Genomic DNA, 20,607 nt, shown 5'->3' with positions numbered 1-20,607 from the left:
CTGAGGGACTCCGGCAGGTCCGGGCTGAGTGGCAGCTCCGGACTGTAGGGCAGCTCCGGACTGTAGGGCAGCTCCGGACTGTACGGCAGCTCCGGACTGTAGGGCAGCTCCGGACTGTAGGGCAGCTCCGGACTGTCGGACGTCTCTGGCAGCTCCTGACTGGCGGGCGTCTCTGGCAGCTCCTGACTGGCGGGCATCTCTGGCAGCTCCTGACTGGCGGGCGTCTCTGGCAGCTCCTGACTGGCGGGCGTCTCTGGCAGCTCCTGACTGGCGGGCGTCTCTGGCAGCTCCTGACTGGCGGGCGTCTCTGGCAGCTCCTGACTGGCGGGCGTCTCTGGCAGCTCCTGACTGGCGGGCGTCTCTGGCAGCTCCTGACTGGCGGACGTCTCTGGCGGCTCCTGACTGACGGACGGCTCTAGCGGCTCCTGACTGACGGACGGCTCTACTGGCTCGGGACAGACGGGCGGCTCTAATGGCTCGTGGCAGACGGATGACTCAGATGGAGCTGGGCAGACAGATGGCTCAGACGGCGCTGGGCAGACAGATGGCTCAGACGGCGCTGGGCAGACAGATGGCTCAGATGGCGCTGGGCAGACAGATGGCTCAGACGGCGCTGGGCAGACAGATGGCTCAGACGGCGCTGGGCAGACAGATGGCTCAGACGGAGCTGGGCAGACGGGCCGTTCAGGCACCGCTGGGCAGACGGCAGACTCTGGCCGGCTGAGACGCACTATAGGCCTGGTGCGTGGTACCGGAACTGGAGGTACCGGGCTGAGGGCACGCACCTCAGGGCGAGTGCGGGGAACAGGAACAGGGCACACTGGACTCTCGTGGCGCACTCTAGGCCTGGTGCATGGTACCGGAACTGGAGGTACCGGGCTGAGGGCACGCACCTCAGGGCGAGTGCGGGGAGAAGGAACAGTGCGTCCAGGGCTCTGGAGACGCACAGGAGGCTTGGTGCGTGGTGCCGGAACTGGAGGCACTGGGCTGGAGACACGCACCATAGGGAGAGTGCGTGGAAGAGGAACAGGGCTCTGGAGATGCACTGGAAGCCTGGTGCGTGGTGTAGGCACTGGTGGTACTGAGCTGGGGCGGGAAGGTGGCGCCGGATATACCGGACCGTGAAGGAGGACACGTGCTCTTGAGCACCGAGCCTCTCCAACCTTAAAAGGTTGAATGGTCCCCGTAGCCCTGCCAGTGCGGCGAGGTGGAATAGCCCGCACTGGGCTATGCAGGCGAACCGGGGACACCACCTGTAAGGCTGGTGCCATGTACGCCGGCCCGAGGAGACATACTGGAGGCCAGATACGTTGGGCCGGCTTCATGACATCCAGCTCGATGCCCAACCTAGCCCTCCCAGTGCGGCAAGGTGGAATAGCCCGCACTGGGCTAAGCACGCGTACTGGGGACACCGTGCGCTTTACCGCATAACACGGTGTCTGACCAGTACGACGCCCTCTCACTCCACGGTAAGCCCGGGGAGTTGGCTCAGGTATCCAACCCGGCTTCGCCACACTCCCCTTTAGCCCCCCCCCAAGAAATTTTTGGGTGAGCCTCTCGGGTTTCCAGCCACTCTGCCTTGCAAGCGCCTCATAATGACGCCTCTCCGCTTTTGATGCCTCCAGCTCCGCTTTGGGACGGCGACACTCCTCTGGCTCTGCCCAGGGTCCTTCTCCGTCCAGAATCTCCTCCCATGTCCATTCCTCCTTGTACTGCTGCTGCTGTTGCTGCTGCCCGTTGCCACGCTGCTTGGTCCGGGTATGGTGGGTGTTTCTGTAACGACTTTCCTCCTGAGGTGAAGGAGAGGACCAAAATGCAACGCGGTTAGTGTTCAACATGTTTAATTGAACATAAACGGTGAAACACTTACAACAATTCAAAAACAACAAATGTGAAAGTCGAGACAGTCCTATCCGGTGCAGAACACAAACACAGTGACAGGAAACAAACACCCACAAAACACCAGTGAAACCCTGGCTGCCTTTGTATGACTCTCAATCAGAGACAAACGATACACACCTGTCTCTAATTGAGAATCATACCAGGCCGAACACAAAACCCCACATAGAAATAGAAAACCTAGACTAACCCACCCAACTCACGCCCTGACCAACTAAAACAAATACATAACAAAGGAAAACAGGTCAGGAACGTGACAGAGTGACTAAGAATAGCTACTCGTTCCCAATAGAGTTCAGTTGAATACATAACAGATGATGGGGGAGGTTTGTATCCATCGCGGAGACTTACCCTGTGTATGACATGGTTATCCCAGCCACCTTGGCGTTGTCACAGCCCATGGCGAAGAAGAAGAGGGACAGGAAGTACCCCAGCAGGGAGGTCCCGAAGGAGAACTTAGCAGCTGCCATGACGCCCAGCTTGAACTTCTTCATGACCACACCCCCTGAGAACATCCCCAGAGCCACTGCGGGGATGTTGACCGTGCCTGGAGAGCAGAACAGACATGCATGCACGGCGCATAGAGGGAAGTTGAAAGAACCGTTCTAGTCGTAGTACAGCTCCCCTGAAGCAGCTCCCCTGAAGCAGGTCCCCTGAAGCAGCTCCCCTGAAGCAGGTCCCCTGAAGCAGCTCCCCTGAAGCAGGTCCCCTGAAGTAGCTCCCCTGAAGCAGCTCCCCTGAAGCAGTTTTGACGGTTAAGTGTCTTTCGAGGGCACAACGTCAGGAGAAGGCATCTACGATACTGATACCATCAACCCTCCGGTTGCCAGCTCGTTTCCAAACAGATTTCCCCGTGGGATCTCTACAGACATCATACGAACAACAAGTTTATACTACAGGGAGGGGACGTGTGGAATTAGGGGTATAGCCAGGCCTGGCCCTTGCCATAAGCGACATAGGAGACGGGGGCCCCTGACCCACCCTCCAAAAAAAATATTTTTTTTAGGAGCTCAGTCAGGGGGTCAACTTACTGTTGAGAGTTAAAAACAAAACAAAAATTGTTCACCTTTATTTAACCAGGTAGGCCAGTTGAGAACAAGTTCTCATTTACAACTGTGACCTGGCCAAGATAAAGCAAAGCAGTGCGACACAAACAACAACACAGAGTTACACATGGAATAAACAAACATACAGTCAATAACACAATAGAATAATCTGTATACAGTGTGTGCAAATGATGTAAGGAGGTAAGGCAATATATATATAGGCCTATATATATATATAGGCCTATAGGCCAATCGTGGCGAAGTAATTACAATTTAGCAATTAACACTGGAGTGGTATATGTGCATCAATGATCCGGGGAATGTGGTCGAAGGTTCCGTGTGGATGTTGTGACGCAATTACGAAGGCACGCGGAGACCAAATCGAGCTCCGTACTGCATCGCCATGCGCCTCCCAAATGTTGTAACAATGCGTAGGGCTCCGTCTACATTGACATGATTGGTTGACGGTAGAGGGGTCCCGACGGTAGAGGGGTCCCGACGGTAGAGGGGTTCCGACGGTAGAGGGGTCCCGACGGTAGAGGGGTCCCGACGGTAGAGGGGTCCCGACGGTAGAGGGGTCCCGCGAGAGGTCCCGAAAAAAACACAAACTCACTTCCTTGACAACTTCCTTGACAACAGCTCTGCGCTGCTCCGCCAAGGCGAAAGAAGTATGAATGACCTGACTTCTGCAGAGGCCGTATCACCGTAAACGCTGCACGGCGGGGCTGAGGCCGTATCACCGTAAACGCTGCACGGCAGGGCTGAGGCCGTATCACCGTAAACGCTGCACGGCAGGGCTGAGGCCGTATCACCGTAAACGCTGCACGGCAGGGCTGAGGCCGTATCACAGTAAACGCTGCACGGCAGGGCTGAGGTCGTATCACCGTAAACGCTGCACGGCAGGGCTGAGGCCGTATCACAGTAAACGCACGGCAGGGCTGAGGCCGTATCACCGTAAACGCTGCACGGCAGGGCTGAGGTCGTATCACCGTAAACGCTGCACGGCAGGGCTGAGGCCGTATCACAGTAAACGCACGGCAGGGCTGAGGCCGTGCAGCGTTTATAACCCTAACCCTAGCTTCATGTCCACTCAAAGTTCAACCCTGCTCAACCCTAAACCTAACCTCATTCCTAACCCTAGCTTCATGTCCACTCAAAGTTCAACCCTGCTCAACCCTAAACCTAACCTCATTCCTAACCCTAGCTTCATGTCCACTCAAAGTTCAACCCTGCTCAACCCTAAACCTAACCTCATTCCTAACCCTAGCTTCATGTCCACTCAAAGTTCAACCCTGCTCAACCCTAAACCTAACTTCATTCCTAACTCTAGCTTCATGTCCACTCAAAGTTCAACCCTGCTCAACCCTAAACCTAACCTCATTCCTAACCCTAGCTTCATATCAACTTCCAGCTCAATTCTAAGCCTAGCCCTCGCTTCATCTCAACATCCTGGCTCAACCCAATTGGTTGTCTCTTATCTTTTCCCATTGACTGCTACTGTGTGTATTGACATAAGCATCAATCTTGTGACACCCATCTTTTCCCATTAGTTGCAATGTATTGACATACTGTAAACGTCAACACTGTGACATCTTTTCCCATTGACTGCAATGTATTGAGAAAAAACATCAGCTACTGTGACATTTGACCTTTTTTGCAGAAACGAACCAGTATGACGTTTTCAAACTCATAATGGGCTGGGCAAAATGTGTAGAATTGCAGGAAATTAGCTGTAAAAACGGCAACAACAAAAAAATGCCCCTAAAACGGCCCCATGGCAAAATGTGTGGAATTGTTGCAAACTTGTTTAAAAAACAACAGCATTTTCTCTATGCCCCATGGCAAAGTGTAAAATTGCAGGAAATTAACTAAAACAAAACCAAAAATCTCACCACCATCAAGAGGGGGGGCCACTAAAATGTTTTGCCAGCATGGTGGTGAGGGGTCCCCCAACAAAATTTAGCTTAGGGCCCCCAAAAGGCTAGATCCGGCCTTGTCTATAGCCATTTTACAGGGACAGATCAACCACAATCCTCTCTTCCTAGCTGGGATGGTGATTATGCCTGCAATACAATACTAACCTGACAACTCACGATACATTATTCCGTTACTCTGTTGTTCGCTACATATTTCAGTCTGAAGTCGTTTGTGGTGACGAGGGGCAAAAGGGGTGTTGTACAAAACAAATCCATCATCGATTGGATCATCTCTAACCAATCAGAGTATCAAAGCCAATGACGAACTTTCAAACCGACGCTTTGCCCACGTGTGTTCTGGTTTCTGGACCAATCAGACAGCCCCAAAAATGTGTTCGCATTCGTTAAAGGATCGGGGAGGTACTCAGATCCAGACTCATTGCAGACAAGAAACTAACATCCGTGGGAGTGGTGTAGCATTTGGCAGAAGCAAGGAGTCTGGATAGCCAGGCACGTACAATACAGACATCACAAGACAAAAGGGATCTTTCTCAATTATCATCTTTGTCTCATCGACCTCCTCCTCATAAGGATCTTCTCCTCCAATTTGGTTGAGAAGCGGGCAAGGAGATAGGATGTGATGAATCACAGAAAGACGAATTGAGAAAGGGCCCAGGTTCTTACAGAGGGGAAGGGAACTGTATTGGGAATCACTTACTGGGTTTTACAGGGAGGCAGAGATGCGACTGTATCTAGTGCAATCCTTCTTCCCAGAAGAGATCAAAGGAAGGAATAGCCTCATTCATATCAAAGTCGTTCATCCATATTTCATGTGAAGTGGTCATGAGAGATGAAACTGTCTTTGATGGTTGAAAGGACAGGGGGAATGCTGCATGTATTTCTGGCTGAGCCCCCAACCTCCTCTCCTCTCCCTACTAAACCACTCTTCACTAATTGAGTACAGAATAAAAGCATATTATTATTATTATGTGGTCATCAACAGCACTTTAAATATAATTTAACATTAATATCATTTTAAATCAAGACTGGCTATTTATTAATTACATTATTCAATATTATGTTCTAATAATTTCAAGTCTATCTCGCTTTAATCTTGTCTGTCTCCTCGTGTCAGTGTTTAATTACAGAGAAGTCAGAGTCTGTCTCCTCGTGTCAGTGTTTAATTACAGAGAAGTCAGAGTCTGTCTCCTCGTGTCAGTGTTTAATTACAGAGAAGTCAGAGTCCATCTCCTCATGTCAGTGTTTAATTACAGAGAAGTCAGAGTCCGTCTCCTCATGTCAGTGTTTAATTACAGAGAAGTCAGAGTCCGTCTCCTCATGTCAGTGTTTAATTACAGAGAAGTCAGAGTCCGTCTCCTCATGTCAGTGTTTAATTACAGAGAAGTCAGAGTCCGTCTCCTCGTGTCATTGTTAAATTACAGAGAAGTCAGAGCTATCTTTCGAGGAGCTGTCTGTTTTTTTTGTATGAAAGAAACATACTGCCATGGAAATGTAACATAAAGAACATAAGAACATGAAACTCTTCAGACAAAACCAGCTAACTGAAATATATGTTTTATTACACCATTACACAATATTAGCAATGTTACTTTTGATGATGTAGGATTTTTAAAGACACATTAAACACATGATCATAAAACGATGGATGCACTCACCCATTAGGAAGTTGGCTTTTGATGCTGACTGTCCGTAATGTTGCTCAATGTATTTGGGCTTGTAGGTTACCATGCCGATGAGAGAGTTGAATTGAATAATGGTCACGCAGAGGTAGGTTATATAGACTGGACTTCCCAGTAAGCTCTTCAATGTTGGAACAAATTCTGTGAAAATACAACAACAACAGCGATTATTGTTATATGTTTCTGTTCGTTTTAATTTCTTACTTGTCTCTTTGCTCCCGAGTGGCGCAGCGGACTAAGGCACTGCATCTCAGTGCAAGAGGCGTCACTACAGTCCTTGGTTCGAATCCAGCCCGTATCACATCCGGCCGTGATTGGGAGTCCCATAGGGCGGCGCACAATTGGCCCAGCGTTGTCCGGGTTTGGCCGTCATTGTAAAAAAATGTATTTGTTCTTAACTGACTTGCCTAGTTAAATAAAGGTTAAAAATATATATAATGTACCATTCACATCTATATAAAACTGCATTGACATACAGATGGAAAGAGAATGAATAATGCTATTGGAGACGACTCTCCGAGCCCTCTGAAGTACACTCTTAGAAACATTTTTTTTCTCTAGAACCTAGAAGGTTTCTTCGGACGTCCATATAGGAGAGCCCTTTGAAGAACCCTTTTTGGATTCCAGGTAGAACCCGTTCCACTTTTGGGTTCTACACGGAACCCAAAATGGTTCTACCTAGAACATAAAATGGTTCTTCAGAGGGTTCTCCTATGGGGACAGCCAAAGAAACCTTTCGGAACACGTTTTAATGTTTAAGAGTGTAGTAGATATGGTCCTCTCCAATACGTTACTGTATCCCTAACCTAATTTTACCCTGCCTGAAGTATACACTCATCTGATCATTAGGCCTGTACTGTATGTTGTTATGGGTCTTCTCAAAAGCCAGGCCAGGGGATATTAAGGTACCTTTAGCCATTTGATGGAAGTTGGCCGGTTCCTCTGGTCTAAACTTATGTTCCATGGCTGAGGGAGAGTCCTTGATGAACCGGGTCTGTTCTGGGGTGCAGTTGGCATTAAGTTGCTTATCCACGGGCATGGGCAGCGACTTGGGCAGGAACCAGAAGGGTACGGCAGACATGAGGGTGATAGCCCCGGCTATGAGGTACCCTAGCCACCACGCCCCGACCCAGCGGGCATCGCCTGGGGTGATGGTGATAGTCTCTGGAGAAGAAGGACAGATGTAGCAGGGTCATATAACCAACAGGGTTGGGCTCAAAGCCCTTTAGGATTCAGTTAAATCAGTAAGTGAATTGAGAACAACCCAGGGTTTCCCGTTCTCAGTCCTGGGTTGGTTATTTGAATCAGCTGTGTAGTGCTAGGGCAAAAACAAAAACGTGCAATAGAGTATAGTGCTTGCAACACCAAAGGTTGTGGGTTCGATTCCCGCTGGGGCTACCAATATATAAAATGTATAGACGCATGACTGTAAGTTGCTCTGGATAAAAGCGCTATAACAGCACCATGAGTATATAGGAACCGGACTGGATTATGTCATTACGTAACGGCACCACCGTGGCAAGCTGTATATACGACGCCCGTAATATAGTAGTTGTCGGAATCGACTCACCCATGTTCACGTATCCTATGTCAACGTATATCTTGGCACACAAGGATCCTAGTAAGTAGCCAAAGACAGGACCTATGATTGATATGGTCTGGACACAGCCTGAAACATTCAAACATAGAAAAGATAGGAACTTGATTTAGCTACATGACAGATGACCTATGCTACTTTAAACAAATTATTCTAAAAGTTATAATAAATATACATTTTATTGTGAGAGAAGAAACATGTCTTACTAATGTAAAGGGCTGCATTCTCAGATGTGGCGTAGTCGTCTATATAGGAGATTCCCAGCGGATGTACAGGAGTCTCTCCTATCCCTCTTAACACATTACCCAGGAACACATAGATCCACATAGACACACTGGACTCTTGCTCACAGCCTGTCATTTAGAAGAAAAAAAAAACATGCTTAAATACAGCATTAGATCCCACAATAGCAGAGTATAATTTAATGGATGAACAACAACCGGTCGCAATTCCCTCCTTACCCCTCCCGTTGGCCTTAACCTATCAATGTTCTAGTATCCTGGACATCAGCCAGTCCCAATTCCCTCCTTTCCCATTGGCCCTAACCCTTCAATGTTTTTTTTATTTATTTCACCTTTATTTAACCAGGCAGGCCAGTGGAGAACAAGTTCTCATTTACAACCGCGACCTGGCCAAGATAAAGCAGAGCAGTGCAACACAAACAACAACACAGAGTTACACATGGAATAAACAAACATACAGTCAATAACACATAGAAAAAAAATCTATATACAGTGTGTGTAAATGGCGTGAGGATGTAAGGCAATAAATAGGCCATAGTTGCAAAAGTAATTACAATTGAGCAAATTCACACTGGAGTGACAGATGTGCAATTGATGATGTGCAAGTAGAAATACTGGAGTGCAAAAGAGCAGAAAAGTTTTTTTTTAACAATATGGGGATGATATAGGTAGATTGGGTGGGCTATTTACAGATGGGCTATGTACAGCTGCAGCGATTGGTTAGCTGCTCAGATAGCTGATGTTTAAAGTTAGTGAGAGAAATATAAGTCTCCAACTTCAGCGATTATTGCAATTCGTTGCAGTCATTGGCAACAGAGAACTGGAAGGAAAGGAGGCCAAAGGTGGTGTTGGCTTTGGGGATGACCAGTGAGATATACCTGCTGGAGCGCGTGCTATGGGTGGGTGTTGTTATCGTGACCAGTGAGCTGAGATAAGGCGGAGCTTTACCTAGCAAAGACTTATAGATGACCTGGAGCCAGTGGGTCTGGCGACGAATATGTAGCGAGGGCCAGCCGACGAGAGCATACAAGTCGCAGTGGTGGGTGGTATATGGGGCTTTGGTGACAAAACGGATGGCACTGTGATAGACTGCATCCAGTTTGCTGAGTAGAGTGTTGGAGGCTGTTTTATAGATGACATCACCGAAGTCGAGGATCGGTAGGATAGACAGTTTTACGAGGGTATGTTTGGCGGCGTGAGTGAAGGATGCTTTGTTGCGAAATAGTAAGCCGATTCTAGATTTAATTTTGGTTTGGAGATGTTTAATATGATTCTGGAAGGAGAGTTTACAGTCTACCCAGACACCTAGGTATTTATAGTTGTCCACATATTCTAAGTCAGAACCGTCCAGAGTAATGATGCTAGTCAGGCGGGCAGGTGTGGGCAGCAAACGGTTAAAAAGCATGCATTTAGTTTTACTAGCATTTAATAGCAGTTGGAGGCCACAGAAGGAGTGTTGTATGGCATTGAAGCTCATTTGGAGGTTAGTTAACACAGTGTCCAAAGAAGGGCCAGATGTATACAGAATAGTGTCGTCTGCGTAGAGGTGGATCAGGGAATCACCCACAGCAAGAGCGACATCATTGATATATACAGAGAAAAGAGTCGGCCCGAGAATTGAACCTGTGGTACCCCCATAGAGACTGCCGGAGGTCCGGACAACAGGCCCTCCGATTTTACACACTGAACTCTATCTGAGAAGAAGTTGGTGAACCAGGTGATGCAGTCATTTGAGAAACAAAGGCTGTTGAGTCTGCCGATAAGAATGGTGATTGACAGAGTCGAAAGCCTTGGCCAGGTCGATGAAAATGGCTGCACAGTACTGTCTTTTATCGATGGCGGTTATGATATCGTTTAGTACCTTGAGCGTGGCTGAGGTACACCCGTGACCAGCTCGGAAACCGGATTGCACAGCGGAGAAGGTACGGTGGGATTTGAAATGGTCAGTGATCTGTTTATTAACTTGAGTATAAGCAGTGTAGTGTTGGAGCTCCCACTATATTGCTTCCATCTTACAGATCTACACACATTGAAGAGTTAGGGTCAAGGGGAGATGGTAGGGATTACATTTGTACTACATGTCTGTGTGTAACGGATGTGAAATGGCTAGCTAGTTAGCAGGTACGCGCTAGTAGCATTTCACTCAGTTACGTCACTTGCTCTGAGACTTAAGTAGTGTTGCCCCTTGCTCTGCAAGGGCCGCGGACTTTGTGGAGCGATGGGTAACGATGCTTCGTGGGCGACCGTTGTTGATGTGTGCAGAGGGTCCCTGGTTCGCGCCCGTGTCGGGGCGAGGGGACGACGTAAAGTTATACTGTTACATGTGTATATGGTTTAGTTACCATGTCTTACCTACATACGGCAGTATAGAGGCCTTGTCACCTGCCTGTGTGGACTCAGCTGAGCTTGCTGGACATGGACCGAAGGTAGTGGTTGAATTCATGGACGCTCTAACTGACGATTGGAACTTATAGCTGGGTACAAAATAGCAATGTGACCGTTAAGCAAGTGGAGGGATAAAGCATCCATCAGGTGTCATTAGATTTAAACATGTAATTCACAACAAATTAAAATTATGTAAACATTCATAAAAAAAAGAAAGCAGTATATTGGCCATTTAATTGCTTCCCTTGATTTGTTATCCAACCCACGTAATGATAATGTTACTGTCACGTCTACTCACGTCTACTCGACTCCCAGCGTCATGCAACATGTTAGCCAAAACTTAAGATCAAACTACTATCTCACTGTAAAAACATAACTTAATGTGAGCCACCTACAAACACACGGAGGTCAATACATGTTCTCATGTTCTGACGACAAGTTGTGTACTCGTCTTACTTACCGTCCTAAAATAAAATGAGGCATGGCGATGAGGAACGTCCCAAACGACATCAGGACACATCCGATCGCTATGATCTTAGGTCGGTGAAGCTTGGCACCAAAATAACTCACAAAGGCTATCACCAATAGGTTACCTACAACACAGGGATGAGGGGAAGGGATGAGGGGAAGGGGTGAGAGGAAGGGATGAGGGGAAGGGAAGGGATGAGGGGAAGGGAAGGGATGAGGGGAAGGGAAGGGGGGAGGGGAAAGGATGAGGGGAAGGGAAGGGGGGAAGGGAAGAGGGGAAGGGAATGGATGAGGGGAAGGGAAGGGGGGAAGGGAAGGGATGAGGGGAAGAGAAGGGATGAGGGGAAGGGAAGGGGGGAAGGGATGAGGGGAAGGGAAGGGATGAGGGGAAGGGAAGGGATGAGGGGAAGGGAAGGGGGGAAGGGAAGGGATGAGGGGAAGGGAAGGGGTGAGGGGAAGGGGTGAGGGGAAGGGATGAGGGGAAGGGATGAGGAGAAGGGAAGGGGTGAGGAGAAAGGAAGGGGTGAGGGGAAGGGGTGAGGGGAAGGGGTGAGGGAAAGGGAAGGGTTGAGGGGAAGGGAAGGGGTGAGGGGAAGGTATGAGGGGAAGGGGCGAGGGAAAGGGAAGGGTTGAGGGGAAGGGAAGGGGTGAGGGGAAGGGAAGGGGTGAGGGGAAGGTATGAGGAGAAGGGGCGAGGGAAAGGGAAGGGTTGAGGGGAAGGGAAGGGGTGAGGGGAAGGTATGAGGGGAAGGGATGAGGGGAAGGGGTGAGGGGAAGGGGTGAGGGGAAGGGAAGGGGTGAGGGGAAGGGAAGGGGTGAGGGGAAGGGAAGGGGTGAGGGGAACGGGTGGGGAAGGAGATATGGTTGGGTACATTTGACAGTTACAGGGGTCACACTTTCAGAACGACAACACTATTGGTCAAGAGATGTTTACATCTGAACCACAGATGTGATTCTGTTTTAATAGCAGAGAAAATTTAGCGTCAGGATGTTATTCTGTTTAAATAGCAGAGAAAATGTAGCGTCAGGATGTGATTCTGATAGGACTTTGTTGTAGTCAGTTAGCAGACACTTTTATCCAAAAGTGCTTACGGAACTATAAACATGGACAATGGCAAATATAGTGTACCAAAACCCTGAAAGAACACTTGAAAAAGATAAGGAGAGCCTCACACTCTAAGAGCTCAGATGCCATAATTGAATAACCTACAGACAGACAGTCTTCATCAGGTTATAATACAACTTGATGTAGATCAATCCCCTATATGCTCTAACACAGTGAGCCATTGGATCCAGCATGTGGACATAATATTATGATCTCTGCTTTAACAAGAAGCCCTGCTTTTGATGCAATTGCCCACGGAAACGTACATCGCCATAGAAACCCCAGTGACTGGCGCTACGGACCAGGGTCATATGCTGACAATAAGAGCACTAGTATAGCAGCATTCGACACCACTGATGTCTTATAGAAATACAGGGCTAGAATAAACATAGGATAGGTATTGCACCATTAGCTTTTGAGGTTGTATTACACAAACCACCATAACAAAAAGCCACATTCGTTCAAAGGGAAGCTCATGAATTGGCAAATAGTGTGTTGATCCTACGATGACACGCTCGGGAAGACGTAATCTTGGCCCACTCATCCACCTGATGCACCCGTAACATTTTAGTGAAACATACAGTATGAATAGCTAAGTCGGTAGAAGAAAAAGAAGAAGAGGAGGAGGAAGAAGAAGAGGAAGAAGAAACACGAACGCATAGCTAGGTAGAGAAGCAAACAAAACATGTCCTGTAGGTATGCAGGTACAGTATTTACCTATTTCAAAGCTCCCGTCGATAACACCTATCAAATAACTTGGGATATCAAATCTCCTCTCCAGCTGGGTTATCGTACTTTTCATGTAACTCCCAGACAAGGCTTTAGAGAAGTAGGCAAAGGACAGGGCAGCCAGGAACATCTAAAGAGAGAGAGAGAAGAGAGAGAGAAAAAGAGGTCAAGAAAATAAAAAATATATATTTTACAACAAAATCAGACTAATAAGTGCCTGGTCTAAGAATGCTGAGCACCGAGTCCTCGCTCGTTGTTGATCTCCGTAGGCAGTCTTCACAAAAACAGGATTAAAAGAGGTCTTCAATCTCATGAGTCATAATCTCCTGACTCTGACATATTCAGTCGCATGGCAATAACTCTGGACAGTTAATTGGAAACAGGTGAGCATCAGCATCAGTGTCCGGACTACATTGTTAGGGATGAAAATTGATCGGGATGAAAATAGCCCTGCAGTGATCGGGGGGTTGTCATCAGTGAGATCCTTTCTTCAAAAGGCAGAGTTGAACATAAAGACTTCACCTCAGATAGACCGGGACATCTCTATTTCTGTCCATCAGAGAGGAAGCACAAAGACTTCACCTCAGATAGACCAGGACATCTCTATTTCTGTCCATCAGAGAGGAAACACAAAGACTTTCACCTCAGATAGACCGGGATATCTCTATTTCTGTCCATCAGAGAGGAAGCACAAAGACTTCACCTCAGATAGACCAGGACATCTCTATTTCTGTCCATCAGAGAGGAAACACAAAGACTTTCACCTCAGATAGACCGGGACATCTCTATTTCTGTCTATCAGAGAGGAAACAGAAAGACTTTCACCTCAGATAGACCTGGACATCTCTATTTCTGTCCATCAGAGAGGAAACACAAAGACTTTCACCTCAGATAGACCGGGACATCTCTATTTCTGTCTATCAGAGAGGAAACACAAAGACTTTCACCTCAGATAGACCAGGACATCTCTATTTCTGTCCCATCAGAGAGGAAGCACAAAGACTTTCACCTCAGATAGACCGGGACATCTCTATTTCTGTCCATCAGAGAGGAAACACAAAGACTTTCACCTCAGATAGACCGGGACATCTCTATTTCTGTCCATCAGAGAGGAAACATAAAGACTTCACCTCAGATAGACCAGGACATCTCTATTTCTGTCCATCAGAGAGGAAGCACAAAGACTTTCACCTCAGATAGACCGGGACATCTCTATTTCTGTCCATCAGAGAGGAAGCACAAAGACTTTCACCTCAGACAGACCTGGACATCTCTATTTCTGTCCATCAGAGAGGAAGCACAAAGACTTTCACCTCAGATAGACCGGGACATCTCTATTTCTGTCCATCAGAGAGGAAGCACAAAGACTTTCACCTCAGATAGACCGGGACATCTCTATTTCTGTCCATCAGAGAGGAAACACAAAGACTTTCACCTCAGATAGACCGGGACATCTCTATTTCTGTCCATCAGAGAGGAAGCACAAAGACTTTCACCTCAGATAGACCAGGACATCTCTATTTCTGTCCATCAGAGAGGAAGCACAAAGACTTTCACCTCAGATAGACCGGGACATCTCTATTTCTGTCCATCAGAGAGGAAACACAAAGACTTTCACCTCAGATAGACCGGGACATCTCTATTTCTGTCCATCAGAGAGGAAACACAAAGACTTTCACCTCAGATAGACCAGGACATCTCTATTTCTGTCCATCAGAGAGGAAGCAGAAAGACACTCATCTGAGTTATCAGTGGTTTCAGTATGTCATACATCATTCATATTTCTATTCAAATATTTTCAACAGTAGCAACTTGACCTCAGATGTACTGTGTTTCTCTGAACGCTGACGACATGACTGATACTGGCCTTATGGTGCAGAGATTCTACTTCTTGAGAAATGTTTCCAGGCAAAGTCGTAACTGAGACATCACTTAAAATGATTTCCATGTCATTAACATACAGTATGTTGTCATCAACTTATGTTGATTCCTTAACTTTTTTTTTTTTTTTTACAATAAGACCTTTCTAATTTTGGCCTGAGACAAATTACATTTCAGCAACAGTCTGTTCATTCATGAATTCATTGTCACACCCTGGCCTTAGTATTATTGGTTTTCTTTATTATTTTAGTTAGGTCAGGGTGTGACATGGGGAATGTTTATGTTTTGTTGGTGTTGGGTGTTTATATGGTAAAGGGGTTATGGGTTGTTGTATAGTATATGGGTTTGTGTGGAGTACAGGTGTCTAGTGTTTTCTATGTATGTTTAGTTGTCTAGGAGAGTCTATGGTGGCCTGAATGAGTTCCCAATTAGAGACAGCTGATTTCGGTTGTCTCTGATTGGGAGCCTTATTTAGGGTAGCCATAGGCTCTCATTGGTTGTGGGTAATTGTCTATGTAAGAACGTTAGTAGCCTGTATGTTTGTGCACAACGTTTGTAGCTTCACGATCGTTTATTGTTTTGTTTGGTGTGTAAGTGTTTTTTGTTTCGTTTTGCCTTCGTCATAAATAAACGAGATGGCGTATTTTCCAAATGCTGCGTTTTGGTCCGTAAATCCTCCACACGATCGTGACAGAATTACCCACCATAGGACCATGCGGCATGACCAGCGGCAACAGGAGCAATACAAGGATTTATGGACATGGGAGGAAATTTTAGACCGGGAGGTACCAGGAGAATATAACCGCCCCAAAGCTGAGCTGGAGGCAGCGAAAGCAGAGAGGCGGCGATATGAGGAGCTAGCTCGGAGGCAGGAAAAGGAACCTACAAAGGATCTGGGTTACACTACGTGGGAGGAGATCGACAGGTGGGCGATCAACCCAGGGAGAGTGCCGGAGCCCGCCTGGGATTCTCTGGCGCAGTGCGAGGAGGGATACCGGCGAATGGAGGCAGCACGACGAAGCGGTAGGAAGCCTGTGGGAAAACCCAAAACATTTCTTTGGGGGGGGCTTAAAGGGAGAGTGGCGAAGTCAGGTAGGAAACCTGCGCCTACTCCCTGTAATTACCGTGGAGAGCGAGAGTACGGGCAGACACCGTGTTACGCAGTAGAGCGCACGGTGTCTCCTGTACGTGTGCATAGCCCGGTGCGGGTTATTCCACCTCCCCGCACTGGCAGGGCTAGATTGAGTATTGAGCCGGATGTCATGAAGCCGGCCCTACATATCTGGCCACCAGTGCGTCTCCTCGGGCCGGTTTACATGGCACCAGCCTTACGCATGGTGTCCCCGGTTCGCCTACATAGCCCGGTGCGGGTTATTCCACCTCCCCGCACTGGTCGGGCAACGGGGAGCATTCAACCAGGTAAGGTTGGTCAGGCTCAATGCTCAAGGGAGCCAATACGCCTGCACGGTCCGGTATTTCCGGCGCCACCTCCCCGCCCCAGTTCAGTGCCACAAGTGCCTACACCACGTAACAGGCTTCCAGTGTGTCTCCAGAGTCCTGTTCCTCCTCCACGCACTCGTCCTATGGTGCGTGTCTCCAGCCCGGTATCACCAATTCCGGCACCACGCACTAAGCCTTTTGTGCGTCTCCAGAGTCCTGTGCATCCTGTTGCTGCTCCCCGCATTAGCCCTGAGATGCGTGTCCCCAGTCCGGTACCACCAGTTCCGGCCCCACGCACTAGGCCTAATGTGCGTCCCCAGGGTCCAGTATGCCCTGTTCCTGCTCCCCGCACTAGCCCTGAGATGCGTGTCCCCAGCCCGGTGCCACCAGTCCCGGCACCACGCACCAGGTCTACAGTGCGCCTCAGCCGGCAGGAGTCTGCCGTCTGCACAGCGATGACTGAACTGCTCGTCTCCCCAGCGCCATCTGAGCCATCCGTCTCCCCAGCGCCATCTGAGCCATCCGTCTCCCCAGCGCCATCTGAGCCATCCGTCTGCAATGAGCCTGCAAAGCCGCCCGTCTGCCATGAGCCTGCAAAGCCGCCCGTCTGCCATGAGCCCACTGAGCCGTCCGCCAGACAGGAGCCGCTAGAGCCGCCAGCCAGACAGGAGCCGCTAGAGCCGTCCGTCAGACAGGATCTGCCAGAGCCGCCAACCAGACAGGATCTGCCAGAGCCGCCAACCAGACAGGATCTGCCAGAGCCGCCAACCAGACAGGAGCAGCCAGATCAGTCAGCCAGCCATGAGCAGCCAGATCCGTCAGCCAGCCATGAGCAGCCAGATCCGTCAGCCAGCCATGAGCAGCCAGATCCGTCAGCCAGCCATGAGCAGCCAGATCCGTCAGCTAGCCATGAGCAGCCAGATCCGTCAGCTAGCCATGAGCAGCCAGATCCGTCAGCTAGCCATGAGCAGCCAGATCCGTCAGCTAGCCATGAGCAGCCAGATCCGTCAGCTAGCCATGAGCAGCCAGATCCGTCAGCTAGCCATGAGCAGCCAGATCCGTCAGCCAGCCATGGGCCATCCCTCAGTCCGGAGCTGCAGTCCCTCAGTCCGGAGCTGCAGTCCCTCAGTCCGGAGCTGCCATTCCTCAGTCCGGAGCTGCCCCTTACCCTGGTGCTGCCCCTTACCCTGGTGCTGCCCCTTACCCTGGTACTGCCCCTGACCCTGCCACTGTCCCTGACCCTAGTACTGCCCCTGACCCTGGTACTGCCTCTTACCCTGGTACTGCCCCTTAGTCCGGAACTGCCCCTGAATGCAATGGGGTTAAGGTGGAGGGGGGTCGTTTGGAGGAAGCCTAGGAGGTGTTTAGGTACTGTGGTGACGTGGGGACCGCGACCAGAGCCGGAGCCGCCACCGTGGATGGAAGCCCACCCAGACCCTCCCCTAGACTGTGTATGGTGCGCCCGGAGTTCGCGCCTCAAGGGGGGGGTTATGTCACACCCTGGCCTTAGTATTATTGGTTTTCTTTATTATTTTAGTTAGGTCAGGGTGTGACATGGGGAATGTTTATGTTTTGTTGGTGTTGGGTGTTTATATGGTAAAGGGGTTATGGGTTGTTGTATAGTATATGGGTTTGTGTGGAGTACAGGTGTCTAGTGTTTTCTATGTATGTTTAGTTGTCTAGGAGAGTCTATGGTGGCCTGAATGAGTTCCCAATTAGAGACAGCTGATTTCGGTTGTCTCTGATTGGGAGCCTTATTTAGGGTAGCCATAGGCTCTCATTGGTTGTGGGTAATTGTCTATGTAAGAACGTTAGTAGCCTGTATGTTTGTGCACAACGTTTGTAGCTTCACGATCGTTTATTGTTTTGTTTGGTGTGTAAGTGTTTTTTGTTTCGTTTTGCCTTCGTCATAAATAAACGAGATGGCGTATTTTCCAAATGCTGCGTTTTGGTCCGTAAATCCTCCACACGATCGTGACATTCATTTATTTATTCAATCGTTCACATAGATAATGGAGAAGCTGCTTACAGATCCAGCCATAAGTCTGAAGGGTCTAAATTGGTTGCATTAATGTATTCATTTCAAATCTAACACATACAACCTATCATTTAAAATGTTCCTCCCACTAGTCCATCTCAAGACATAGCCTAAATTATAATGATGCGGGTGGATTTTGGAGTACAGTCGTTACATCACTGAGTAATTTGGCTTGGGGGGTTGTGCAGGAGGGCACTTCAGTAGAATAGAATAGCCCCTTTGTTTCTGTTTAACGTTCAGCACCAAACTAGGTCACAGTTCAGAACAACACGATAGCTCATCATCGCCTCGCCCCGTTGTTTTCCATTGTGGCTACATTCTGTTAACACAGAAAGCCCAATTCGGATCCCCCCCCCCCCCCACACACACTAATTGGTCTTTTGACTAATCAGATCAGCTCTGAAAAATATCTGATGCAGCTTACACTTAGGAGCTACAGCATAGGGTACTGGGTTCTGCTGTCAAGGTATAGGGGTCCCCCACATTATGTCTCCAAGGCTGTGTTAACACAGGAAGCCCAATTATTATATTTTTACCAATAATTGGGTCTTTTGACCGATCACAGAAATTGTCACCAATCTTTTTCAGAGCTGATCTGATTGGTCAAAATACCAATTAGTGAATACGTTATCAGAATTGGGCAGACTGTAAATGCAGACTGTAAATGCAGACTGTAAAGGCAGACTGTAAAGGCAGACTGTAAAGGCAGACTGTAAAGGCAGACTGTAAAGGCAGACTGTAAAGGCAGACTGTAAAGGCAGACTGTAAATGTAGACTGTAAATGCAGACTGTAAATGCAGTTTTAGGCCAGAATATAGGCCAGCCCTGCATTCAAATATGATTGGAAATCTTGAAAATCATTTTGAGAGTTTGCTTTAGCCTATCTGGTAGTGCCAGATGGGCAGGATTTTCTCATACATTTATTCTATTAATTCCAGTGCACCAGGCAAGCTCAATCAAGCCTCAATCGAGTATTTGAAATGATTACGAATAGTATTTGAACCAAGGTGTGACAGAGGCCATGGGGAGATTTCCTGAGAAAGATTTGACCAAGTATAAAAAGTCCAGATTCCCCGAATCCCACAAACTGAATTCCTAGGAGCTGTGATTTAGCTCATGTTATATGTCTGTGTCGCAAACCCTGTGACTGGCTAGAATACCTGCGCATGACCCTTGATCTGGGGTCAAAGTAATAAACCCAGAAACTTAGCTTCCAGAACACAGCAGGCCTCAGCATCATAAATTAACATTTCACTTACATACATCTTGAAATTCATTGTTTGTACTTTTAATAATATACATAAAAAATAAAAAATAAATTCCATCATCCTCCAAGTGTTCTTGAATCTCTTTTCTACTCCATGAAATCTTGCCATTCTAAATGGAACACCGATTTGACAGTTGTAAGAGTTTAAATGTAAAATACTGAAAATGAGGATAAAAGTACATGCACATTTTCTGCACTTTAATAAAATAAATTAAAAGGATACAATATACACTGAGTGGACAAAACATTAGGAACACCTGCATTTTCCATGACATGGAGACTGACCAGGTGAATCCAGGTGAAAGCTATGATCCAGGTTAATGGAGGATTTTTGACGCCAATTCTTTTTTCTCCTTAAGTAATATTACCGTTTGTCAAGATATCAAGCTAGAAGCCTCCAGAAGAAGTTGCCTTAGCATCCACATTTAACACACATACTGTACTGTAATATGCTGAATCCTCAAACAACGTGTGTTTACTCCCTAAGTCTGTCTGCGTAAAGAAACATCTAGAAACAACAGCAACGGACTGCATTGCGGCAAACGGCTGTCAACGTGAAGAGAAACCGTGACCACGAGTCTACAAGCTCAGTCAAAGTACATCCAGAATAAATCCTGTTAGAAACAGTTGTCAGAAAAACAGAAACCAGACTTGCTAATCAGCTGTTTTATTGTAGGATCATTCAACGAAATGAGTCCCTTTTTCGTCCCTTTGATATTCTAAGTAGAAATTGTCCAACAATATTGTACTTAAAAGCATGCTATATTAAATGAAGTGCCCTTTAATATATACCACATGGAAAATTCTATAAATCTGTTTTTCTATATGAATTAAGACTTGCTAATGTGCCAAAATTCTACCTTTTAACATGTCCCTCCCCACTGGGCACACCAA

General features: G+C 47.7%; 1 protein-coding gene across 1 annotated transcript in view; it reads right to left on the bottom strand.

Annotated features, from left to right (window-relative positions):
* LOC129861975 (solute carrier organic anion transporter family member 1C1-like) overlaps positions 1–20,607 on the bottom strand; it is a 41,649-nt gene that overhangs the window by 9,366 nt on the left and 11,676 nt on the right. Inside the window, exons 3-10 of the mRNA XM_055933226.1 lie at positions 13,076–13,217; positions 11,246–11,378; positions 10,753–10,874; positions 8,365–8,511; positions 8,132–8,230; positions 7,471–7,725; positions 6,538–6,702; positions 2,251–2,446 (exon numbers count right to left, since the gene is read on the bottom strand). Of these exons, the coding sequence (XP_055789201.1) occupies positions 2,251–2,446; positions 6,538–6,702; positions 7,471–7,725; positions 8,132–8,230; positions 8,365–8,511; positions 10,753–10,874; positions 11,246–11,378; positions 13,076–13,217 (1,259 nt within the window). The remainder of the gene's footprint in view (positions 1–2,250; positions 2,447–6,537; positions 6,703–7,470; positions 7,726–8,131; positions 8,231–8,364; positions 8,512–10,752; positions 10,875–11,245; positions 11,379–13,075; positions 13,218–20,607) is intronic.

This window comes from Salvelinus fontinalis, chromosome 9 (genome assembly GCF_029448725.1).
Source record: "Salvelinus fontinalis isolate EN_2023a chromosome 9, ASM2944872v1, whole genome shotgun sequence".
In the NCBI taxonomy this organism is placed as follows: domain Eukaryota; kingdom Metazoa; phylum Chordata; class Actinopteri; order Salmoniformes; family Salmonidae; genus Salvelinus; species Salvelinus fontinalis.
The sequence above is the reverse complement of the archived record's forward strand: the minus strand, read 5'-3'. Positions and strand labels throughout refer to the sequence as shown.